Consider the following 27,848-nt stretch of genomic DNA (forward strand, 5'->3'; position numbering starts at 1 on the left):
TATTTATAAATAGAATCGCATGTACAACTTCTGTTCTGCAGCCTATTCTAATTACGAAGTATGCTTGGTTCGGACTGTCTTGAATCGTTTATTACATCGTTTCTAATTAACAATGAGACTACGATGTCGAGTTTTCTATGAGTCGATAGATAGTCGATGAGGCGCGTAGAGCCGAATTGACTATTTGACTCATAGAAAACGAGAACGAGTAGTCTAATTGTTTTAGCATAAACCTACTAGCTAATAATATAGTATTGAAATCTAAGAATGACACTGAAAACTTTACTGAACAAAACGATGGTCAACCGGTGGCACTGTTTTCATTCATATTTGGAACGCGACTCGATGTACTATAGCTTTTTGTATCTATTATTACGCTCAAAGCTGTCTTTCAAAAAAAATTTTCCCTCTTTCTATCAGTTCTTGGATTATTTTCTTAATTAATTTGTAATAACTGAAAGGATTTATTTACAAATATTTGGTTGTTAGGTCATTCTAAGCCGTGCCACTGTTTACACTTCGCTTAAGATTCTTGTCAATTAACTTGCACCATAGTTCTCCTCTATTAAGTATGCTTGCACTTTCTTTATTGTTTCGTCTGTTCTCACCTTTTAAAATTCTTCTTGAATACATGTGAATAAGTTGTCTTTTGGATTTTTTCTGTTCTTTGAGGGAATTCTTTTAAAATACCATCGTTATCTCAGTAGTCAGTTGTTTGTCCGTCGTAATTTGCACATGAAAATCTCAGTGAAATCTGACGGCTTCTTTTTCGTGTTAAAATTGCCATAATTCTTCAGTTTTTAATCTGTCTGTACTGTAGAAAACCTCCCATCCTTTCCTTGATACAGTCTTATATTTTCTACAATCGATTTTTGAAGATTTTTTAGAGAACAAGCAGAGATTTCAACATTGAGATTGGATCACACAGTGATCACGTGCTGAGTGTGTGTGGCCAAGTGAGAGTGATATACCTGGACAGATCAGTTTGAAATCATTGTGGTTTTTTTTGCGTAGTAGTTTCATTACTCGTACCCCAGGCCTTTGGCCGGGAGCACGAGTCTAAAAATGCAGCCCGTATTTTGTTGTTGTTGTTGTTCTACGACGGGTATTTGCAAATGAGAGGGACTGGGCCGAGGACATGGACCTAGGATTGAAAGACCACGAGGTGTCAAGTACAAGGCTCGAATCTGTCAACTCGAAGAAAGTCAAGATGACGAAGGTCCATAGGTATTGATTGTGTACAGTTTTTTTGTCCTTTATACGCTACAAATGCTTACAAATGCACACACTTTTCGCGGTAGATCTACAGTTTAAAAGACGTCGAGGGTTTTCGGCATGGATCGTTCCGCGGACACATGAATGCCTTGAAAGCCAATGCCAAAGATGCATACAACCAATAGATTATTGATGAAGGCCTTAAAAAACAAACATGAAGTCAATTCAAACTGTTGCACATACTCTATGTATTCTATCTACAAGGACTACAAACCTGAAGACGATAACCCAAAAGTTTGTGTACAGTGCAGGAGTTATTACATTTTATTATATTCTTTTTTAATACTTTTAATATTTCAGTTTCTTATGCTTATAATTATACTAATGTTAAACCGGGGTTAAAGTATGAACCAGCCATTGCACATCAACTATTTAGTTGTATGAAAAACTAAAAATAAACACAGAAAACCTTCAAAATAAGGAATCTCTACGTTATTACAATACTTATAAATACACTGTTCTTATTAGTAACCTTGTAGGAATGACTGCAATTCGACAATACATATTTAATTAACTTTTAATGGCGGATGATTTTCGATTTTTCTGAGATTGTAAGGAATGTTCCCCTGGAAACCCTGAATGTTTTCTTAAACCGTTCATCTGAATAAATGTTCCAGACAATTTCAAACCAACCAAAATTACGTGCAAAGCGTTTGCATGCTCTTTCACGTACGTCCGTTTCATTTCGCGAAAGCAGAAGAAGAGCAGAAACAAAACATACACGTAGCAGTGCCACCCTTCTTTTTTGCAAGAGTATGATGCTTATTTCGATGGTAGCCCGTCTTCTTCTTGAATTCAATTTTTTTAAATTAGCAATCACCAGCGAGCTGCCATGGCAGACGCCATTATGATGCGTTTGCCGCTGACCACTCAAACATGATTGTTTTTGGTACGACTGTAAATACTCGTAATAAGTTCGACGTTTGACTCAGCCCAGTCGATCTAATTCCATAAGTCGATCCAAACTACAATTAGGTTCGGCTCATGTGAATTACGGCGTCTGACCTGGGCCTCAAAGTGTGCAACATAAATAGTACTAAATGCTGTGAAATTGTGCTAGTCTAATTCTATTGCTTTTTATTATGTATTTAGTGCTATTTAGTTCTAAATACTGCAAAGTATTGCACGCTTTTTTTTTTAAAAAAAAAAACAACATTAAAATGTTTGTACTTTATGCAGTGTGCACTCTAATATGTTTACAATGATGTTAATGCATTTGCACGTCCTCTATAACAATATTGTTAAATAAAGTTGTTGTTTTTTAGCTTTGTCTTTGAAGTAGATTAAGTAATTTTCCAATGTTTAGCGATCTTTAAATATTTCATTTCCATTCCTTTCCACTCTCCACCAACACTTACAATTCAGAGTGAAAACATAAAAATGTGAAACCCCTATTAATTTATAAATATGCAATATATTATAGTCCAGTATACTCTGAGAAAGGAATCTACTGTATTACACATGTTAGAGTGCTCGCACTAAACCCGTGAAACAAATTCTAACTTTTAGTACTAAATAGTGATAACTAAACAATAGAAAACAAAGTAGAGTGAAGGCATTTAACCCGTGAAATAAAAATTATTAGTCAACGTGTAATAGTCAAATAGACACAAAAGAAAACAATGGAATTAGGGTCTACTAATGTGTATTAGTCTAATATCTATTGAACGGGTTTAATGACTTCACTCTATTCTGTATAAAATAGTACTACTTAGTATTAATTATTGTTCACGGGTTTAGTGCGTGCACTCTAGTGATCTAGTGCTTTATGGATAAATATATAATAAACAGAATATTACATGGGCGCTTGGAGATACGAAATTTATCTTCTCGTGTTGAAAAGATCTCTCACGAGTGAGCGCAGCGTCTCCAAGCGCCCATGTAATAGCACTTCATGTATGATCTGCTATTTTCAAAACCTTTTTCCCTCCAGGCAAACTGAGTAAAAACACCCTAAAATATACCAAATTGCGAATTTTTACCCCTAAGAGATACGATACGACGAGCATCCCCGGTACTTTTTCCCGGAGTCCTCCCCCCTTCCCCCCGGGGTTGCTGTTCCGGGTGCATAGGGAGCATAGTGAAATATCTACAGCTCTTCCTATCCAAACTTTGGAGAGAAAATTTTTTTAAGGTGAAGTGTACATAAAGAGCTCACCCCGCTAGAAATAATCAATTCAATAATAATCAATTCAATATCAGTCGGCAACAACGCTCTCGGACATTCCACATTGTTAACTTCGGGACAGGTTCGGCAGAATATCTGCATAAACACAATGACATTGAAGGTGTCATAATTATGCAAATATTCTGCCGAACATAAACGTGTGGAACGACCGAGAGCGTTGATGTCGACCGACGACGTGGGCTCTTTAGGTTACACCTCCCTTTAAAAAAACGTTTTCTTCAAAATTTGGAAAGGACGAGCTGTAAAAAAATCACTACCATCTAGATAAAGCTCTGGTCTATTGGTCTATTGATGTAGGAAGTTTGAAGAAAAAACTTTCAGCCGTTTTAAATAAATGCCTCTTTAGCGAAACTTTCATATTTGAGATTTACAACGAAAATACGTAGCCGAGTGTTTTTAGATCTGATAAAACACAATCTGCGAGTTTATTGAACAGCTTCAAACCCTCATGATGTATGTTCTCATATTTTCTATTTTATATTTCTCAATATTTTCCAATGCAGATATAAAATCACCTTCATGGTCATAATTTCTATTGTGTTTACTTCATGCATGAATTATTAATGAATTTTTGGACCAAATTTATCCACAGGCTGCATTAGTATTATTTGATAAGATTCTGAAATTTTTAGAAAATCGTATGCCTGGGATGAGGAGAAAAAAGACAAAAACTAGAAATAGCACTGAATTGTTTACGAAATAAACCAAGTTTGATAGAGAAAATCCAAGCTAAAGTTTATGCGAATGAAGACGAATCTATGCATCAGAAAAAAAACTGTTAACATTTGGTCAGCAAATTATGTCTCAAAAACACGGTTTTTGGATCTTTTCTCAAAATAATGACTAGGCAAATATCAGAAGTGGATTCAGTGAATTCAACTATTCACGGACTGTATTATATGGTTTAGATTGAATTCTATTGAAAAAAAAACACCGTACTTTTCGAGTTGAATGTACGCTATTGGATGTATTGGATGTAAAAATTTAGAACTGTATTCTTGCTGCTGTTTTTATAAGCTCATACTTTCTGTTGGCCTGTACATTTCGTCTTTTATGGTTTCTTAGGTTTCGTAGCCTCGAAAACACGCTAACTATACTAGTTAGCGAAAGAACAGAAGATTTACGGGTCATTTAGGATGTTTTGTCACGCAGTTTACTTGTGCTATATAACTTTACTTTTAAGAACAACCTTTTGCTTTGGAAAGAGAGGAAAAAGACCAAAAAGAGCAAATATTCCAAAATGTATGGGCAATATTTTCCAATGCAGATATAAAATCACCTTCATGGTCATAATTTCTATTGTGTTTACTTCATGCATGAATTATTAATGAATTTTTGGACCAAATTTATCCACAGGCTGCATTAGTATTATTTGATAAGATTCTGAAATTTTTAGAAAATCGTATGCCTGGGATGAGGAGAAAAAAGACAAAAACTAGAAATAGCACTGTTTGATTTTCGCTATAGGCTAAACAGTCAAAAAATCTTAAAATAAAGTACATTGTTAGGATCTAGGATAATCAAATCACATTATGAAAAATGCAGTGAAATTGACGCAATAGTTTTGCGAAGCGAGCGAGAATAAAATTGTCCAAAATTCTCTCTGAATTAGTTTGGAAAATATGCAAATGTATCACTCACTCGCGCACTCAAACTAAGCATAGTTAATATCTGAAATAGCGATAATGAGGTTTCTTTTTCGATACAAGTAGTAGCTACGAAAACAGTTTCTACAATAAGTTATGGAAAAAATCGCAAAACCTGAACAGAGAACCTTATTGAAACTCAAGAAATGTGATAGCTAACCTTGCTCACTTTAAGGCAATGAAGTAAAAAATAGGTCATTCTTTTGCTCACTCATGTCGCTAAATTACGAATTAAACGGAGTCTCAACAAATACAATGACCGAGGGAGGACTAAGGATAGTTTCAATGTTACATGAATTGCCTGCATAATAACCAAACACTTACAAATTTAACTGAAATTGCGCTAATTATTGTTACTCACCGTTTACTATCAGCTTCGTGTAATTAATAGCAAACCTGAAGTCCGTGTTCATCACACATATACTGTAAAACATTTCGTCTGCAACCCTTAGGTTTCTCAACTCAAACGCGATGTTTACAATATTCAAAGAAGATGTAACTTTCAAATCCAGATCTGCAGCTCTGTTAGTTAAGTAGACGTCTTTTCTTCCTGATTGTTCGACTAGTCTAATTACTTCTTGTTTTCCAGCTTCAGTTTTAACTTTGTTCCTTCTTATGTTCACGGAACTCCAAGTAAAACTAGCACCTACATCAACAGTCCAATTCAATCGGGCAGCTTCACCTTGAACGAAGTTTACTGAATCGTCTGAATGTAGCCAAGTGAAAGCTGCATCTACAAGGTAAATGAAATTACGATGCCTACAATATTTTTTATTTCCACTGATAATTTTTTTATGGTATTTAATAGTGCTGCCAATCACATATGTAGAATATAGCCAATAATAGACCTTATCCAAAAAGGTGTGGTTCTAATTTCCTTAAAGCAGATTTCAAAGACTACAAGTGATCAGTAAGTGTGCACAGTTTCAAATCAATAAGGCAAATATCTGTTAGATATCAAGGAATTTATACTGTGACTACCGAGCAAGACATCTAGTGACGTCAGTAGTGCGTGCGGAATTATTGTTTGAAAAAAAAAACATTTTTAAGAATGCAGAAACACGCAGCAAGAATAATTCTTAATGCTGACCAGCAATCTTCCTCAGTAGCTTTATTCAATACGCTAGGTTGGTTACCTTTTTATGACGGAGCAAAGATGAATAAATTAATCTTAGCATTTAAGAGGCTAGAGGGCAAGTTAGTTAATTCTATTATTATTGTTTTTTATAGCTATTTTTAGATATTATTTTATATTTACTAACTTTGGTTCATTCAATAATAAATAATAACTATTAGTTATAATTTATTTTTTAGTGTAGGGGTTTTTATCTTGTAGTTATAATTCTATAGTTTTTTATACACATATCTTCATAGTTTATATAGAGGGCCACAGGTTTGTTAGCATATTGCTATTTAGTGCTACCCTCGGTAAATAAAGAGTTTATTATTATTATTATTTTTTTTTTTTATTATTATTATTATTATTATTATAGTACACTCAACAAAATTACTCGACTCTGATTGGTCAAGAGGAGTACAATTAGAGCGTTAATTGTACTCCGTAGGAGTACCGAATTAAGTCGCTATTGCAACATGGCCAAAACAATGTCAAAACAATTATTTTCTATCATTTTGTACTTAAAAAAACATATAAATAAAATTTTAAAGCCGTAAGAACTAATCTTTTTTATGCATTTCAGTTGCGCGATGGACTGAAAATCGGCCGCCAAATAGACAAAGATGAACGGCGTCGCTTCTCTTTTTTTACTGAAATTTTGTTGAGTGAACTATAAACAAAAAAATCGCACGATCTTCTCGTACAATTTGGAATTAATAGACACTCGTAATGTTTTGAAAGTTCTTTAATTGCACTCGCCTAAAGGCTAGCAGCAGTAAGGGGGACTCGCGGCCACCCCCCGGAATTACATGGGTATTCCCCGCGCTCACGTACGTGCGTCGGCCGCGGGTATTACCCGTAAGGTCGTTCTGGGTATTACCTGCGTAATTCGATTCGAAAAGCTCTCTACGGGTTTTACTGGTGCCCCACATTACTAAGTTAAAATATTTGTCTTATATACGATGCATGAATGTAAAGAGTTCGTTTATGACTTCTGTGTAAAGTGTTTGAAACCTAAGTTTATGCCTACTAAACCAAATAAGTATATTTGTTGTGGTAAGAAAATGCAAATAGAAGATGACACGTCAGCACAGTGTTACGAGTGTGGTAAGAATATTCGTAATGCCGTACCAAATGCTACCAGAGAGCAGTATTACGCCAATGGAGGTCGTAAGAAAACACCTTATAAGAGAATAAAATACTTTAGGGACTGGATGAGTCACATCCAAGGTTATCGACCGGTATATTTAGACAACGAAGTAAAGAAGAAAATCATAGATCACTTAGAAGAGCAAACCCCGCAAAGTCTACGGAAAACGTTGAAAAAATTAAAGCTAGGGAAATATTACAAAGCTATTCCCTATCTTTTGTCTGAAATTACCGGTAAGTCTATTCCCGAGGTTTCTGATATGACAAAAGCCGAGTGGATGTTTTGTCGGCTGGATAAGGATATTCCTTATTACCCTGACGTAATTTATGAAATATTTTACAAAATAGACCCCAACCACCCACTGTTAGGATGGATTCCGAGAAGATAAAAGTGCAAAACTGGCGTTGCCAGAAACCCCACTGGGGAATGCATCGCGCAGAACGCCAAGCTATCCCCAGTGGGGTTTTTTACATTTTGGGCTTACGAGGCTTATTTCATCCCGCGCCAGATGCCCTCTAGTACACACATATATTTTTCTTGAATTGCATTTTTTATCTTTTTTTTACGGTTGCTGTAAGTGGGGGAGGCTTTTTTTTTCACTCACAGCAACCGGTCCAAATGTGTCTGCAGCGAGGCTTGAACTCGGGACTCTGGGCCTCCCCAGATCCAAAGTCCGCGATCACAAGCGAACGTCAGACACACAGGACGCTTACGTATGTGAAAATTATTATATCTATGTCTTACACTCTAATTTGCATATTTTCTAGACTGTCGTTCAATATGTAAATAGAATCCTGTCACGCTCTTTTCGAAGCAGATGTTTACTGAGCGAGTTTTCTTTGAAGCTCTTCTTTTGCCTCCTGGTAGATCTTTTTGCGAGATTCCTCGGAAATATCTTTTACGACCGTCTTTTTGTTTCTTATGTCCGACTTTAATTTCTCGTACTTTTCCTCTTCGGCTAAGATAAGCGAGAATTCTACGTCGTCTATCTTTCTGTCACGCAAAGCCTTTGAGACAAGATCGGTAATGGTATTTACTTTAGCCCTTGACAGAGCTATTGTCGTGTCATGCTTGGATATTTTGCTTGACAACTGTTTCATAATACCCGTAGCAACAGCCGAAATAATACCACAGGCTGCCCCAACGCTGGCTAAAGGAACCCCAACGATTATTCCCGGCCCAGTAAGCGAAGTAGCAACGCCGTAGACCGTTAAACCAACAGATATGGATCCTGAAGTTATCGCAATCTTATGTAGCGTACTCCGGGCTCTGACGTATTTCTTCCTAACTTTTTCGTAGTGTTTTGCTTGTCCTTCCAAGTAAGCCAGTATTAAGTTTGCCTTATTCAGACGAAAGTTTTCAGCGTTTAGTTTGTTAGGTTCCTTAGGAAGTTCAGGATAAAGTGGAGGTGCTGATGGTATAACATCCATTATATATACTAATGTACGACGCTTTTGGGAATGATATTGAGGAGCAGCCACATCATGACAACAAGGATTACTGGAACTGGAGAGCGTTTAGGAAGATGTTTCCACACGCAGACGCCAGTAAGTTTGAAAGAAGACCCGATGGGATTTACTTTAACGGTTCCAGAATGTACAGCAATGAGGATTTGAAACCAAAGGAGGTACCACATTATGTGACAAAGAAGGCACCCGAGCATAAAGAAAGGCTACCTAATTTTCCAAAGAATCTATTAATAACCAACCAGGATTATCCATTTTACGATGCTGAAGGTGGCGTAAACAACTTTGATAAAATAGTGACGCATTTAAAGATCCCAGTGGGTAAGCAAACCTTTAACGTAGTAATAAGGGATATCTTTAAGGATTTTAACCTTAAGCACACTTCAGGAAAAGAAGCCCACGAATGGTTAAGGGGACCTAACTTTAAGTACTGGCCGCAGCAGTTAAACTTTGCCGTCTGGGCGGTTACAAAGGGCTGCGGGGTTGCCGCGGATATGTTCGACATTGCCTTTCTAAGGTTCCACGTTGCCTTTACTATGCGGCGCATATTGAAGGAGCTGAGAGTGCCCATGCCGGGGGAAAAGCCATTCAATAGAATGAATAACCACTACGATTCCGCTGCCCTAGAAAGACTAATGAATGAGTTTAAGCCGCAGCAAAAAGACTTTCGTTATCGGGAAGGCGCCACGCATGGCTTGGGCATTATCTATGCTTGGCATGTTGACGGCGTGCGTCCTGCAGACATGTATCATCAAAAATACCCCGGGGTACTAAAGTTTTACGACTTGGGTGGTCGCAAGAATGACGTTACGCTGATCGATAGGATTGAGACAATTTACCCCAGTCCATGGGATCCATTCGTATTATTAAAAGGAAAAGGCCTAAGAAACCTAGCCAGGATCAACCGCAGCATTGAAGCATTCGTCTACTGCACCTTGGGAGCGCAGGTAAATACCCGCAGCCCCATTGTTGGTTCCCAAGGTGCTTCACAGGAAACGCAACAAGAATTCCTAACACTGTTTGAGTCCGCAATAATAGAAAATGACATATCCAAGTCGGTGCAGAGATATCAATTAGCGGTGCAGCAATCTAAAGTGCGGCTGGATTGCGCCTTGAGTCCTGGTTGTTGGTTGATGCCAAGTAATTTGGTCATTAACACCAATTCCGTTGTGGGTTATAACAACAAGCTGCAGCGAGCTACTAAGAATATGAAGTTTGGGGTGAATGACGTGAACTCTGATACTACCAAAGGCATTCCTCACTTCGTAGAGGAGCCAAAAAAGTCACACGAAACGAAGCTACCCGTAGTTAAGAAACCATCAAAGAAGGTTTTGCCTACGATACCTGAGGAATATGACCATAACTTACTAAAAGCCGGCTTAACAGCCGCAAGCATTGGTCTGAGTTATTACATATGGCGATAAACAACCCCTACGTAACTGGAGTAGATTGTGTTTACACGACTTACACAGGCGAGAAAAAATACAACCAGGCATCTTGGGTGGACGTCACCGGGATGTCTGTGGATCTGAACTACTCATGAAAGAAGCTGATAATATGCAGTATTTGCATTGGCACGAGTAGTCACGCCAACGTGGGCTTTAGGTTTCTGGATGACAATGGCATACTGCAGCCTATGCGTACGAAAACGAACAACAGGGAGCCTGCGCATTTCTCCGTAGAGCCCAACCCCCAGAGCGCCGAGAATCTATCGGTTTGGACTTTCCACATGGTGGCCCATTGCCATGGAAAGGTAAAGCTGCAAATACACGTAGACGATACGGGAAAGGTTACGGTAAATAGCATAGAAAATCAAAGGGATACTATTTATAACCACGCAACCATCAGCACTCTTACGGTTCTTAGTCTTTAGAAGGGAATTTATTCCCTGAAATATATGAATCCGCACACAAAAGAGGACTGGTTTCTTCATTATTTGGAGGAGAAGGAATACTTAGAACAGCATTGGTATGACACCGGGATGTGGGTGAAGGTTGGAGGCCTGGGATTGATCGTGTGTACTATTAGCATCAACACGGGGTATTCGTGCAATGCTGGGTTTAGGATCGTTGATGAGAATGACCATTCATTACTGCCTTACAGAAAAAAAGATAACAAAAGGAACCCAGTTCATTTCTCGTCGGAGCCCCCACCGCAAAGCGCAGAGGACATAACGTCAATAACTTTTCATATGATAGCTAATTGCCAATATGCGAAGCTACAAGTTCTCCCCAACGACGTTGCCTACCTTCGAATAAATGGCCTTGGTCCTGGTTCCCCTAATGCTGCTTGGTGCCATAAGTCCATTAGCACCATGAGTGTGCTGCCGCTAGTTCCGCATTATCAAGGCGGTGCGAATACTATCTTTACTTATCCTCAGTCGAGGACGCCTCGGGTGCCTGACGACGATAAGCCTCCAGTAACATACAAGGATAAGATCAACCCCGCATCTTCTTCAGGAGTACCACTCCAATAGCGACAAACAAGATCCAAATGTTATTCCCCACGAACTTCAACAGTTCCCCGCCGGCCCTAAGTGCCAGGCAAAGAACGCTACCAAGCAGCCCAGGCAAGCCGGCTGCCATCTTTTTTCCCAAGTCCGTCAAACCAGAACCCAGTTTTTTCACGCCTGCGCCCGTAGCCTTAAGCGCGGATAGGATAACTCCTACTACGCTTGAAATAGCGACCGCGAATGCCAGCGGAATACCATACTTCACCAGAGCTCTTTTTACCTTTTCCTTGGTGGTAAGCCCCAACTCCTTTTCCAGGTTTTCCTTTTGTGCCTGTAATTCCGCAAGGCGTACCTCGAGGGTTTCTACTTCCCTTTGCGCTGCCTCCCTTTCCTCTTCGGGACGAGTTTGGTCATTGATTGTTTCCTGCTGCCGCTCTATTTGCCCCTCCAGGTCTTCAATAGCCTGACTCATTTGCCGGATTTGCTCTTCTTTAGTGTTGATTTCGGCAACCAACTGCCGCCGTTCCTCCAAAGAGCCGGCTATGGTGATATGCAAGTTTTTAGCTTCTTTCTTGCTCATGTCCAGGTCTCGTAGGGCAAGCTCAAAGGCCTTTTGGGCTTGCTCTCTATCGCGTACGGCATTGTCTCTTTGTTCTCTCATCTGTACTATTAACTGATTCTTGTCGTCAAGTTCTCTCTTTTGAGCATCAAGGAGTAGTCGGTTTTGTCTCATGTATTCTGCTTCCCTTTCTTCCAACGTTTCTTGTAGCCCCTCAGCGCGCCTTTCTAACGCAGCCTTTTCGTTTAACGCCTCCAGCCGGTCTAATAGGCTTCTCGTGGCACGCTGGAAGCCTTTTAATCTTGCCACGTCACCCCTAACTTCACCATCTTCATCAAAAAGGGGTTGCGGTTTCGTCCAGCGGTTTTTGTCAGGAAATCTCAGGTCTTGGACGCTTATGAGGACTCTGCCGCCACGCTCGGTAAGCCTTACTTCGTCTGAGTCAAAGTTGGAATACGTATCTTTTAGCCGCTGCATGGCCGAGTTTACGGTACCTAAGTCCTCTAGCTCTATGTGCTCGCGCGTAAGTACGTACTCGCGTGCTTTGGGATGTCTTAGGGCTTTTACAATTCTATTCCTTAGGGAATCGTCAGGTTGTTGGGTGGGAAGCAGCGGTTCTTCGTCGCCGTCGTTAATGTCAGCCTGGCCTTCCTCAGTGGTGGGGTGGAAGTCAGTAGTTTCGTCTACCTCCATTATATATGATAAGCTCAAAGTTAAACCCCAACGTATTACCTAAGCAGGTTGGCGGACTAAAGGCAGAACGAACCTTTCACCGGGTCACCTTTACTCCCAGCAGCGCTAAACCAGGAGAAACCTTGTACGTAGGCGTGCCCCGTTTAACGGATAACCTAGTCTTAGTACCCGGCACCTTGGCTTTAAGGTTTGACCTAGCGGTGCAGCCCAGTACTGCGGATGAAAGGTGTTGCGTCAATAACGTGGGCCGCAACCTTGTCTCTAAGATGAGAATCAAGTTTGCTGGGGAATCCTTGCTGGACTTAAATAGGTACGATCTGTATACCATCTATAAGGACCTATGGTTAACAGCCTTCGACCGCGCGCAAAGGATAGAACAAGGAATTGGTAGTCTCATCCTGCGTAAGGTCCACACGCCTGTTAAGACGCAGCCCACGGACTCCAGCGGAGAAACCGCAGTAGCAGATGCGAAGCGAATAAAGACGGCCTATGGTAGCAAGTACGTTATCCCTTTGGATTTTGAAGTGATTACGAACCATGGTGCGTATTACCCAAGGCAGCTAAGTGAGTTACAGTTCGAAGTAACCCTGCCCGATACGACCAACATCCTTGGAGATATGTCCACCGCAATTAGTGGAGCCGTTCACCCTTATTCTATCACCAACTTAGAGCTGCAGTACGAAACGGTATACAGCGAAGAGCTGGCCCGTAGCGCTGGCATGGAATATAGCGCCGGAAAGGCATTCCTTTACTACCACGCAGTGATGTACAAGACGTTCAGCTTCTTGGACGAGACGGATGAGGTTATCAACCAAAGCATTAACCTCCCCCGAAGAGGTCTCACGGGGTTGATGTTGGTGTTTGCTAAGCCCTACGAGGCCAGTAAGCGCGACTCCGAAGCCTTTCATAACCCCAACATTACCAACGTAGGGATAAATGTCAACGGCGTTCCAAACAAGGTCTACTCCCAGGGAATAAAGCCCGCAGACGTGTACAGAGAGGCCATGCGCAAGTTTGGCGACCAAATTAGCCCTGAGGAATTCTTTAAGGATAAGTACGCGTTATGGATCGACATGCGCACGACGAACGATGAAGACCTACATGGGCAGGGTCTGCGGTTGGTCAACACCCAAGACGGTATCACTTTGGAGATCAAGCGCACCAAGAACACCAGTGCGGGCGACGGCGATAAGATAAACTGCTACGTCTTCGTCGTGTCTGACGCGCAACTGAGTATAGAAATGAACCAACTTAAAAGCGTTGCATATTAGGCTCGCGAAAGGAAAGTTAAAATATTCAACTAATCTACCATGTAGCGGGTATTTGAACAAGGCAACAACGAACTGCAATGCATCGTGCAAGGCGATAAACTGTACTTTAAAGCAAAGTCCGTGGCTTTATCATTAGAGTATGCAAACTCCAGAAAGGCAGTATCAGATCACGTATCAAAGGAAAACAAGGTAACTCTGGACACCCTTAACGCACAGCCACACTCTGTGTACTTAACGGAAGAGGGCCTCTATGAACTGGTATTCGGGTCTGAAAAGCCTATAGCTAAGAAGTTCCGTAAGTGGGTGCTTGGTGACGTGCTGCCAACATTACGTAAAACGGGTAAGTATGAGATCGAAAGGCGGTTTAACGGCCCGAATAAGTTAGTCTTCAAGATAGAGAATGAATTCGACCTGCATAAAAAGGTGGTAAATTACATTCGCAGGTTATACCCCCAAATGCTCGTGACCCCTGGTCTAGGCGAACTGCAGGATTCGGACGGCAAGCGCATAAAGTGCTGGCAAAAGGGCTACCAACGCGGCCAGCCTGATCTGCTCATCCTTAATGCTCACAGGCGGTACCGTGGATTCTGCATCGAGCTGAAGACTCCGAAAGGCAACGGGGTATTGTCTGAGGATCAACGCCGCCTCTTAAGCGGCTACGAGGAAAATGGATTTAAGGTGCTGATAAGCAACGACTACGACAGCATCTGCAGAGCCATCGCGGATCATGCGCGTGGAATTCGTCTACCTTGTAGGTGGTGCTGTAAGCGCTTTAGGAACACAGACACTTTAAAGACGCACTTAAAGATATTTCATAGAATATATGGCGTTTGAGGTGGTAAGGCAGATACACTGGAGAGACTTAAAGGAGGGTGTTACCTACGAAATAAAAAATTATGTAGCCTTTGACGATATTGACAGGCTACGGTTGTTATTGGCGCATGAGGATGTCACGTACAGCCTGTGGGCGCCAGATCGCGTCCGTTACGTCATCGAAGGACAGGAGTTTACGCATCTGAGGTCGTATGGTAAGAAGGATGGCCGCTGGGCCTTTGACGTCGCAAAGTGCATCCTTCCTTCGGTCCTATGCGGGTAAGTGCGTCTAAAGCGTCGTTTAAGTGGGGTTCGTCGACAATGAGGGTCGGCGACTCTTTTTTAACGCAGTCAGCAGGGGGTTCGCACGTAATACAGTCCATATATTGAAAGGGCGATTAGGAATCCTCCAAGAAATGCTGCTGCGTAGGCTATCATATATTTTAAGGATGGCCTTATTCTTATTAAGATCTTATTAAATGCCCCGGAAACTATTTTAAGGAATGTCTTATTATTATTTATTCTTATTAATAAAAAATAAAAAATAATAAAGGATATCTCAAAATAGTTTCGTGGATTCGCTAAACCCATGTATGGGCCTACCCTGAGGTTTTCTTAATCTCCTCTCTTTTCTTTGCACGCGCCATTTCAAGGCGATCGACGTATTCTTGAAACGTTTTGGGGCACTCTGCGCTCACGTACGAACATTGCCAGATATGTTGCTCGCTCCTGTTACACCCACACTTTGGACAATCCGCCTCCCAGTATTCTCTGTCTTTCCAACGCACACCTTCAACGCGGTCGAACCATGCAAAGCGGTCGTCAATCTCTTTCTTACGACGTATCAAACGGATAATAGTCTCATTTGGACAACAACGCGCAGCAACGTCGCCGTGTTCCTCACAGGCCACAGCGATAAGATCATAGCCCGTAAAGCAGCGGAACTGATGCCAGTCGCTATCTACGCTTTCCTCGCAGCGCTCACAAATGTTCTTCAGGCAAACTCTGTTATCCACGTGGTACTTTAACATCTGCTTGCTGCTGAACAGACGATCGCAGTGTTCACAGCGCTTTTCCCGCGACTTTCTACAGACCTTATTTTTGACGTGATATTCGAGCATTTGCTTAGAACTGAACTCCTTATTACATCGCACGCACTCCATATATAATAAGAATTTAATAAGACTTATATGGGATACTTCATAAAGTCCTTAACGGATTCCTTAGCCCATGAGGCCATCGTTAACAGCGCACCAAACCTTTCCGCGCGCTTCAGACCACACATTTCATCGTACAACTCCTGCACGCGCTCTTTTAATCGATTGATCTCCTCCCTTTGCATTTCAATGGTGTCTCTCTTATATTTTACGTCGTTAACGATTCTCTGCACTGCTTCCGTAGGCTCCATATATATATCAGAAAACCTTACGGTTTTCACTAGTGGATTTCGTTAGAAATCCTAGTATATTATGAACCCAGATCACATGCCTTGTAACGCTCTGATAGTAGGACCCACCGGCTGCGGAAAGACCCAGTTCGTGGTAGAGCAGCTATTAGGACCCTTTAGATACCGTTTCGACTACATAGTGCTGCTTTGTCCCACCTACGTGAACAACCGCACCTGGACGGGCGTAGGCGCAAAAGATGACGACTTCTTTGTGGATATCTTAGACCCCAACGAGTTATCTGGACATCTTAAGTTCTGGCACAAACAATTCCCTAAAGATACACAGACACTCCTCATACTGGATGACATTGCCTGTGGGGACGACGTAAAAAGACGCACATCAGAGCTCGTTAAACTCGCCTTTAGCGGCAGGCATGACAACATTAGCGTTTGGTTGCTCTCGCAGCAGCTTACCAGTGTCTCCAAGCCTTTTAGGGAAAACATAGGTTCACTTGTCGTATTTTATACTCCAAGTAAGTCAGACCTGGAAACCATCTTAAGGGACTACGGCGGCGAGATCTCCAAAGAACAGTTACACGAATACATGCGGCATCTAAAAACGCACCAACATTCCAAGATGATCTTCTCTTTGAGGTTTCCCTACACGGTTGGAATCTTTGATTCCTAACATATATGGAGATTGAGCAGTTGATAGATGAAGTTCCCACGCAGTTAGACGAAAGTAACCTTAAGGAACAACTCAACATCCTTGTGTCTTCTGGGAAGTGCAAGGAAATGATAGGCAAGGAACTTACCCATGAGCAAGTTAACAAGTTGTCGGAAGAGGAAGTAAAGAAGTTCCATAAGAGGTACGAGGCCGCCCTTGCAAGTAAGACCACGGACGCCGTAGCAGACTCCGCTATCCGACTTGCCACCAAACTCCTTGGACTTGCGCTGCCCATAGACGACGTGGAGCAACTGCAGAAGGACATAAGCGAGGACTATATCATCGTTCAAGAACTTAAGATAACCTGCGGGTGGTTGTCTTTGAAGTGCGGTAAGTTAATGGCAGTCGCCTCTGCGACTTTGCACGTAGCTCAGCATGTCGACTTGAAGGAGGTACTAGGTTCCTTTGGAACAACTTGGAAGGACTTCAAGAAGGATAGAGAAGTCGAAAAGGTCTTCCAGGCGGCACTTGCTGAGGTACCTGATCAAGTACCTAGTTAAGTCATCCTTAAGTACTTGGTCAGGTCATCCTTAAGTACTTGGTCAAGTCATTCCCAAGTTACTTGTCAAGTCCTTCAAGTCCTTAGATATAAATGAGTGAACCAGAGTCGAAGGTAGAGCAGCCCCAAGAGGAGCAAAAGATTACCAAGGCTAAATCTCCAGGCAATGTCGCTGCCGGAAAGAAGCTCGCAGAGATGAACAGGAAGAACAAAGCAAAGAAGGAGGAAAAGGTAGAAAAAGAAGAGGAATCCTTTATTAATCCGGGCTACGTAATTGGCGCGTTGGGAGTTGCTATAGCAGCAGGCAGCCTCTACTTACAATGGCGGGCAACGAAGCCAAAAATACCGCAGGAGCCCCGAAGCAAAATACCCGTGATGGAGTAATAGCAAGGTCATTTTCATGCGTAATAACCTTCTCGCTTTGTAATATAATGTCAACCGCGTTATTGAAAACTGTTGAAGAGGCAGCCATTATTACTTCCATTGTTGCGGGTATTGGTTGGGTAGGTAAGAAAGTGCTCAAAGAAGACTTTACTGAAGACCCAAGCAAGAGCTTCGCTAACTTTACTAAGATGACCGCTGCCGTTGGCGGGGCAATCATGGTAAAGGATTGCCTACGGAAGGAAAAGTACATCCGTAATGTATAAATGGCTAGTTTGATCGCAGGCGGAGTTATTGCAGCTTTAGCATTCACTGGAGCTAATTATGGCGGTCAGTATTTGGATAGATTAGTCAGAGGCGACAAAAGCGGAGATTTGGCTGCTGAGAGGAAAAGGCATGATTTGGCGCTAGAGAAATATCAAAGGGACGTGGCAGCTTGGAATGAAAAAAGACAAGCTTACAGGGATTGGTTGGATAAGAATTACCAAGACAAAATGCAGGCAGACAAGAACTTTGAAAACACAGACTACGCCTTTAAACTCTATGCACAGGCGCACCCCGACTTTAGAATGAGAAAGCCTCAGTTCAAGAATTACTACCAGCCTTCTAAGAAACAAAAAGACAATGAGCTGGTATTCGTAGGAGTTGCAGGGCTGGCGGGAGGCGTAGTTAGTCTAAGCTACGCTTAGCCTTTAGTGGCGCCTTTGGCGCCTAGAATATAATGATCGTCTTTTTGGAAAGCGATAAGAATAACTTTACCACTTACTTGAATCCCCCCATCAAAGCCTATAAGGTTCGGCTGGTTAGTTGCTCTTTGTACAATTCTTGGTATAATTTAGTCAATGCCTTGGTCACCGTACTTAAGGCGCCCGGCAAATATCAAGGTGAAATGCTACCCGATGGACATTACACGCCAATCACCCTTGCTAAGGAGCTCGCCAAGCGCGGTTATACTCTCACCACGGAATTACCGCACGAAATGACCCTCAAACATAATATGCCAAACTATTCAGTAACTTTTGGAAAGTTTGACCCATTGGGATCTTTATTATGTGCCTCGGGCAAGACAATTACCGACACAGCCATACCTGTGAAATGGAAAGTCGCATCCTCTTACGAAGTCTATTGCGACTTGGTCAATAGTTACAGCAATGGAGAAAAGTCTTCTCTTATGCCCAAGTTTCTGTCCAAAGGTAATCCATTTGACCTGGTAGAATACACTCCCATTTCTTTGTGCTATGATTTGTCTAATTTGGTAGAAAGCATAAACATCACCATTAAGGTGGACGGAAAGACGGTGGATTTTAACGGACGTAAGATCAATCTTGTCTTATCCTTCGCTTGAATCAAATTTATATAATGGGTCGAACTGAGGACAAACTTAAAAGGATTTACTATGGGCCCGAAGGCTATTGGAAAGGAGCGTCGGCCATCAAGAAACTCGCGACCGCGGCCAGGGTATCAGAAGAAACGGCTAAAAATTGGTTAAAAAAACAAACCCTCTGGCAGGTTTATCTTCCCGTGCCTAAGTACATTCCCAGGCCCAGCTTTACCGTAAATGCCCCCAATGAAGTTCATCAGGCGGATTTGCTTTTCTTACCGCACGACAAGGTGAGAAGAAAGACCTATAGGTACGCTTTGACCGTAGTCGATATCGCAAGCAGGTATAAGGACGCCGAACCCATAACCAGCAAGGATTCTGGGGAAGTCGCAGAAGCCCTAGGTAGGATTTATAAGCGCGTCTTGAAATGGCCTAAGCTGCTGCAAGTGGATGCGGGGACAGAGTTCATGGGCGTGGTTACTAAGACCCTGAAAGACCACAGCACTAAGATTAGGAGAGCCGAAGCTGAGTACCACAGGGGTCAGAGCATCGTCGAAAGATTCAATAAGACCCTGGCCGAGCGTCTCTTTGGGTAACAGTATTGGAAAGAGCTGGAAGATCCCTCCAAACGCAACAGGGAATGGACTCAGAGGCTCCCCCAGGTCGTCGCGGCTTTGAACAACGAGGCGGCCAGGGCTACGGGAATAAAACCCAAGGATGCTATAAAAAAGAAACACGTGAAACACAAGTCCTACGTCAGAAGCTCAAGGGCGGTCGGACTGAAGGAAAAAAAGCTTCCCCGCAACATAGTGGTCAGATACCTCTATCAGCCGGGGGAACTCGAAGGTGGCAGTAAGAGAGCCACGGATCCTAACTGGTCTCTGGAAACGTATGAGATTTCGAAGTCCGTCACCAAGGAAGGGCAACCCGTGTTGTATTACCTAGATGGCACAAGTCGTGGATTTGTCAAGGAAGAGCTGCTCATAGTCCCCAAAGACTCAGAGTAATGCTGCTCCACACGCCCGATTACACTCTAGGCATGTCAGTCTTACATTGCCTCTGCAATGCCCGCGTTTATTATTTATGCGATCCACGGAGAACTGCTGATCGTCATTCGGGTCAAACCTCCATAGTAGCGGTATGTTACACTTTGCGCAGCGGGCGCCTTTCTCATAGACGTCGTCCACGCATAGGTCGAACTTTAACCCCTTTCCTTCGTCGTGGCGCTTGTAGCGAAGGAGTTTCTTGGCAATGTTCTCTTTGGCTACGTCCTCTGGCGTCTTATCGTAGCGCAGTTGCGGACCCCAGGCTCTTTTAACTGTTTGGCATATTCTAAACGGCTTACGGCGGTGTAGATAAAGTTGCTCCAACACAGCCGCTGGTCTATGATCCATAAGGTTTCTTTTATGGTAAGCCCTTGCGCGCTGTGAACTGTCATGCAATAGCCTAAGCCCCAGTCTGGATGGGAGGTTATTTTTTCCACCTTTTCTATGTGCACCCAGGCTTTGTCGTGCGTTACTGCGTTCTGCAGTTGGATGTCGGTACCGGGTACTAAGACATCTTTTCTTTGCATGCGGGTGTCACGCGGCTTATAACAAACGGGCACCAAATGACTAGGGAACCGCTCCTGGTGTATTCTCAGTAGATCTTTTTGTATGCGCGACTGTGCTGCGCGCTTACTGCTTAACACCAAATCCTCAGGATGCCAAGAATACAGAAAGTTTTCGTAAGACTTTGCTCGTACCCTCTTACGTAACACCTTAGATTGTTCGGCGTCGCTAAGGCCCCTTAATTCTGCCTTTAATTTCCTCACTTGATCCTTGCTACGGTAGTCTGTGTTAATTTCTTCATGATAGTCTACCATTTCTTTTAATCATTCATGGGGCATTTCTCCGGCTATAGGAGGTGGTTGACATGGATCCCCGGCAAATACGGCTTGGCATTTTCCACGGAGGAAGTCTACGAACTCCTGCAGGATTTCTAAGGGCACGGTACAGATTTCATCCCAAAGTATCACGGGAGGTATGTCGTGGATAGCTTCCGGCACCCACTTTTGGCCATTCCAGCGAAAGAAGCTGTGGTAAGTTTGCGCGTCGTGGCCCATTTCGCAGAGTTCTCTTTCCAAACGATGTGTTGGCGTTAGCACCTTTATCTTAGGAAAGAGTTCTAACACACGCGTCGTCTTACCGCTACCTCCCGTACCGTAAAGGTAAGAGAAGCGTTGGTAGGAAATAGGGTCCGCAACTGAGGGCAGTGGCTCTTCCGTCGGCGTAATGGAACCGCGGGTGTGTTCTCCGTGATATTCTACACGTGCCCTCCAGGCTCTTATCTCCTCATCTTTAACGCGCCATTGTCCACTTTCTGCGAGTTCATCGGCAGTGTAGAATTCCTTCATCTTTTCCAATACGTGCGGTTTCACGTATAGGGAATCCGTGGCTACGCGTGGAATGTCTTCTTTGTCAAACCGCAAGAGCATTGCGAGAAGGTTAATGTGCGCATATGCGAGCATACTGGCGCGGAGGTGATAATATTGCGGTCGATGGTCCTGGTAATAACACAGCGCATTCCATTTATGCAGCTTATCATCTACGAGGTAATCCCATTTCTCTACAGACACCATTGTTCCTTGTTCATGGGCGCGCTTTATAAGAAAGCTTAGTTCGCCTTCGTCTGTTATTAAACGTCTTTGCATGTGTTTCTCGCCCTCCTTAGCGCCCTGCGTAAACTTTCCTATGACAATTCGGGCGGTTGGATTGTGTTCTGGTAACCACTTCGTGTAGGCGCTATGGCAAAGTATGGCTTCATGCGCTGTGTATTTCAGGAGTTTACGCTCTTCTAAGAACTTTAACAATGGCACCGGTATCCATTATTTTTCCTGCAGATGCTTCCCGTACCAAGCGTAAATTATGGGATGTAAGTCTTTAGCCAACTTCCAAGACGTTAATCTGACGAACCCCGTAGCTGGCGCGGCGTAGCTGCCGTCCAAGGACACACGAAAGAACTGTGAATCTGGATGGCCGTAGCGGTCGTAATATTCCTTACAATCTCCCAGGCCTTTAAATGACGCAGGATAGCAGTGCTTCATGTCTAAGGACACGTATTCTTCCTCGTCGTACTCCATGTTCCAAAGACCGCCGTGGCCGTGTTCTACGCAGGCTTTGGCTATGTCTTTGAATTCTTTGGGGGTCGGTTTCCACCCATTCCTTCTTTTTGCGGCTAAGAAGTCCAAACTACGAGAGCTGAGGACCTCGTCTGAGAAGTCTTCCCCAAGGGTTTCACAGGCGCTTTGGATGCGCTGGTGTTCGATTTCCGGGCGATACAAAGTGCCGTCTTGGGTCATAAACTGGCTTCCTTCCGAATCCATTAACCATATTGAGTTCTCATGAATCAAGTTCACCAACGGGGAGGTTTCGTAGACCTTGGTTTCTTTCTTTCGCGGGAATCGAAGTTCTCGCCAAGCGTGTCCGTTATGCTGGTAGATGACTATAGGAGCACCTCTGCCGCCGTATTTATGTGTCCCAGGGTAAATGTACCCGTCTGTGATGTCTTTCACGTGTATGCGCCTTTCTAAGAGGGTTTCTAATTTCTTTATGTTGTCTATCGTAGCCCCGGCTTTGTAGGTGGCGTTTTCCCATTTCCTGATGGCTTCTTTTCTTTTCGGAGTTAACTTACCTCCGCGGGCGGAATCTTCAAAGAATTCGCTTACCAGTTTTCCGACGCAGTTGCCGGGATGTCGCATTGGCTTGAGTTTCCTAACGTCTGGCTCTTTGATCTCATACGCACCGTAGATAACTACCGTAACAGGGTAAGCAACCTCGTAGAACAGCGCGTCGATGCCTACCAGCGCTCCGGGGCGCGTTTGCTTATTTAAGACAAACAGGCTCTGCTTACCAGACGCCCGAATAGGGTTACGGCCTCTTTCTATTACCCAGTCGCCGTCGTAATACTGTATAAACGTTAACTTTAAACGGTAGTTACCTTCAGGCATCAGGTCTATTATCTTTTCGGCTCTTTCTTCATCCATGATTTCTTCTGTGTCTCCTTCTGTGAATGTCGTGAAGGCGAAGTCGGCGTCCAAACGATCCAATACCTGGGTTCGCAGCTTGCGTACAGTTTTGTTTTGAATGCGCGCGATGTTGTCCATCTATATCTAGGAAATATTTTAACCTTCGTTTACGACCCTACGCGGACGCATCCAATATTTCATAGGACGACGTCTAAAAGCAGGTTTGGGAACCACGGGCTTTCTTGTCAACTCCTTTACGTATTTCTCGCGCGCTGTCGTACAAGTCGTCACAATCTCACAGGGATCCTTCCTGCGTAGATGGGAAATCAGACCACACTTTGTGAAGCTCTTGCTACATCTTGGACAAATAAGCTTACCACTCATCGTATACTTAACGATATTTTGTCCTCCATTAGGGGTAATATTTTAACTTAGTAATGTGGGGCACCAGTAAAACCCGTAGAGAGCTTTTCGAATCGAATTACGCAGGTAATACCCAGAACGACCTTACGGGTAATACCTGCGGCCGACGCACGTACGTGAGCGCGGGGAATACCCATGTAATTCCGGGGGGTGGCCGAGAGTCCCCCTTACTGCTGCTAGGCTCGCGCAATTACAAGAACTTTCAAAACATTACTCGTGTCTATTAATTTCCAAATTGTACTCGAGATCGTGCGATTTCCTATTCTTATAATAATAATTTAAAAAAAATAATAATAATAATAATTATTATTATTATTATTATAATTATTATCATCATTATTATTATTATTATAAAGAGTCTAGTTTTTGTTGTTATATGCGAGTTGATCATATTTCTCTCTTAAAAGATAAAAGACATAAGAACGTACAGTCTGGTAAGATAAGTTATTCCTTTTTTATTTATTTTCGTATTTCATATTTCATTTTTGCAATCAGATTATTTTATTTCCTTTATTTGTAGAAAACCTATCTATCTATCTATCCAGTTATGTATCTTCGAAGATACTTAGCTTAGATCGATTCAGAGCTTCCAAGTGTTCGAATCAGTCAGTGTATTGTTTTGGATTGAGTTTAATCAGCTGTACAAGTTATCCACTAATGTGATTGGAGTCACAAATACAGTTAATCTAAAATAACCATGAACACCTAAAATATGTCTAATCAACCGGGAACCCCGTGGTGCATGTGTACACACGTACGGACAGAAACAGAAATGACGTAGCACGTTGGGTTATACTAATTGTAAGCAACAGAAATTATTTCCAATATAAAATCTATGAGAAAATCATAAACGTCTAAATTACAGAAGTCCGTCGAACTCCACTCATGGGCCAGGTTGTACGAAGCCTGGATAGTGCTATCCAATGGAAAATCTTATCCAATGGATAAATTTGGTCAATTTTTGAACGATTATTGTCGGAGAAGTCACTCGTTCCACAACATTTAAGAGTATTTTAAAATTCAAGATGGCGTCAAATTGGGTGACGTCACAAAATCCTTTAATCTTTAAGCAAGTTTCCATAAACATTGAAATGTTTTGCACAACACTCTCCATCCGATCAAATTAAAATGATAAAGACAGCGAACAACGATAAGAAAATACCATAAAAGGAGATGCTGAATATGGCGTCATACGGAAACGTCATAGCCTCTTAAAAATGAATTATTCTATAAACCGTATCACCTGCCTTCTTCTTTCGCTTTCTTTCTTCTCGAACATCTTGTAAAGGTTAGTCTCACTGTAACATGCTTATACTTTTGTCAGTTGCCCCCTCCTCTATTGGACATTTCATGTTGGTACGAGCTCTAGCTCATCTCGGTTTGAAGCAATTATTCGCTTCACTATCTATGCAACTTTTTCTTTATCATTGAGCCTTCATTCCTATATCCCTTTCTTCAGCCTTTTGCTCTCATATCCTTCTTCTTTTCCAGTGTATTGTATGAGTTCCTCGTCTCAGTACTCGTTTTCTTTCATTCTCAACACTACTTCCCTTTTAAAATAATGTCGTTGACATTTATATCAGACCTCATTTTTTCACACTCTTGTCATTTCTTATTGATCATTCCTAAATAAGCAGTTCTTTTTTACTATTTCTTGACTTTTTGTCTCTCTGACCTTCATTCCTACTGTCTGGTAATCAACCCTTTTCTTTTTTTTTTTTTATTTTTTCTTTTTTTTTTTAATTAAAACTCCTAGCTCATTATTTTTAGTTTTAGTTGATTTTTTCACTTTCCAATTTTCCCCTTTTTCCGTTATTTTTTCAATTCTTTACTGTCGATTGCTGTCGTCATCGTATTTCTCATTTCAACGGCACTCAAACTCAACCTCAAAAGAAACACTACATATTACGTCAGCCAAAGTCACGCTTGAACACAGTTCCAACACTGCACTCAACTACTGTTGTCATCTCAATGCAGAGCAAGAAGTCTGAAAAGTATCCAAATACAAATAGAACGATCGTATCCAGTTTACTGCAGTTTCAAGAATTTGTATACTCGGAAGAACTGGACATCATTCTTTGTGCCTTAGTCAAGAAACTGGTCAAACAAAGCAGAGAATCTTATACACTGATACACTGATACACTGTTATAAAATAATTGGTATACTACGCGCGCTAGGATTGGTCGAAAACCATGTTTGATGAGAGTATCAAAACACGCTATCGTCATTTTTAATCTATCGCGCACTCTCATTGGTCAGTTTGAATAAGACGGCACGTAGGGATAATTTACTTAGACTTTGCTTTTTTTCGATCTTTTCGCGCGTTTGTTATTTTATAAAACAAATCAAAAACAGTTTTCTGTGTTTGGTACTCTGATCAAAACACTTGGGATGTTGGGAGAACACTCGAGAAGCTGGAAACCACTCCGCTACGCGTCGTGGTTTCCTACGCTCCTCTCGTGTTCTCCCAACATCCCGCGTGTTTTGATCAGAGTATCAAACACGGAAAACTGTTTTTGATCTGTTAAATCGATAATCCAAGGAGATTTTGGTCAAACTTCAAACTAAATTCCAAATCGGGGTGATGTTCCCAGAAGAGTCCATGCAGTCACACCATCTGGTCAGCCAATATGTTTAACAACTACTTTCATTCCACTTTTAGTCCACCAAGACTTCAACATTTGGACGAAAAGCAGGAGGACGACAACACTGCACTGCCACAGATCTCTTCTATCATCCTAGACAATCTCTACAAATTTCTGAGATTCCCTACGAATCAAAAACTGCTAACGTGATCTCACTGCACTAGAAGAGCGACAGAGATTAAATCTTCAACCGCATATCAGGCGTAAATTAAAGGACCACTTCCAAACGGCTCTACAAGAAACCTACAACATGCAGGACATAGAAGACTGTCTGAATCAAATGATAAATGATAAGAGAAATGATAAGAGAGATATCTCTCATGTACTACTCTTACGTTGGATTCTACCCGTTCTAGATACGCCGCGTGCTGACGAGGCCCAATACAGGCAGAAGCAGCTGTCCACGGTTTCTAGTTGAGCTGGCTCATTTTACGGCCCATTGGCCCTCTTCTTCAGTCGCTTCATATAAAGCTCGTAATTTACCTATTACGCATGTTCTTATACGATTACCGAGCCCATCCCACACGGCTTACCGCCTTATCTCTCAAATAAATAAATAAACAAACAAATAAACAAACAAACAAACAAACAAATAAATAAATAAATAAATAAATAAATAAATAAATAAATAAATAAATAAATGAATGAATGAATAAATGAATGAATGAATGAATGAATGAATGAATGAATGAATAAATAAATAAATAAATAAATAAATAAATAAATAAATTATAAATAAATAAATAAATAAATAATAAATAAATAAATAGAATTGGAATCCTTCTTTAAAAACCTATCAATTTCGGAGTTATTCAGCCGATGCTGGGCTCGGGAAAATCACCAATATTATTTCATCCACCGAGTGGTGTTTGAAGAGATGTAAGGAAAGACTATCAAATTAAATTATATATGTAGTTATATAGTCTTATATAGTTTCCCGCCATTTTAATCTAGCTAACCATTCTCTTTCTGACTTTATTGTTTTCGGTCTTTCTTTGATTAACGACGGCAACAATGATTGTCGCAAGACCAAAGAAATGCGGCTTACTCACTTATTGGGCACTCTTAGTCCCAACAGGATTAATGAACGCTTTAATTTGCTTTTAACTAACCCTTTCTTTTGTCTTTTGATTGTTTGTTTTTGTTTCCTTGCCCACCTTGGCTCATTGGTTTCTTTTGTCTTATTCTATCATATATACACTCCTTTCTACCACCTCTTTCTATTTTACTCCGACGAAGGACTAGCGTCCGAAACGTCAGTAAGTTTTTCATCTTTTCACGGTGTATAGTTTACCTTTTCATCATTACTGTTTCATTAGAAACACCGACGAAGCTCACACTAGTTTTTAGCTAATTATCTCTCTTTATCTTATGAGTGAATTTCTTCTTGGGGAAAATCAACGTGTGGCAGCCGTATTGTACGAAGAACAAAAGTAATTAGTGTATGCGTCGCGGGGGTGTGGGGTGTGCCGAAAACCTGGACCTAGGCCATCGCCCTGCCATGGCCCTACCTTTATTTCTCATAAATTCTCCAAAATATCAATCTTTTTCACAGTATTTATTGCCAGAAATCCTCTGAAAGAATCTTAGCTGACAATGGCAGCCCAACAGCTTTCTTGTTAGCACGGCAGGAGCCCAAACTTCTTAATATTGGGCTTCCTGTGCATTTATTTGAGCCAGTTGTTTTGATGAGTCAGCAGATTTGTCTTTCTTGACTTTTCGAGCACGAGGTGAGTTCATATATTTTATATTTCATAGTTTTCATTTCTCTTTTGGAATAAAATGCAATTAAAGTAATGTGATATTGATCTCTTTTTTAGTAAAGAGT

The 27,848-nt window shown here is 41.8% G+C and overlaps 1 protein-coding gene across 2 annotated transcripts in view; it reads right to left on the reverse strand.

Annotated features, from left to right (window-relative positions):
* Positions 1-27,848, reverse strand: part of LOC116295322 (uncharacterized) — a 44,617-nt gene that overhangs the window by 14,009 nt on the left and 2,760 nt on the right. For both annotated transcript variants that reach the window (XM_089039830.1, XM_089039831.1), the window contains exon 2: positions 5,471-5,842. In XM_089039830.1, coding sequence (XP_088895956.1) covers positions 5,471-5,842 — 372 coding nt within the window. The remainder of the gene's footprint in view (positions 1-5,470; positions 5,843-27,848) is intronic.

This window comes from Actinia tenebrosa, unplaced genomic scaffold (assembly GCF_029948245.1).
Source record: "Actinia tenebrosa isolate PJP-AT-01 unplaced genomic scaffold, QUT_ActTen_1.0 PGA_scaffold7__59_contigs__length_16204524, whole genome shotgun sequence".
NCBI lineage: Eukaryota > Metazoa > Cnidaria > Anthozoa > Actiniaria > Actiniidae > Actinia > Actinia tenebrosa.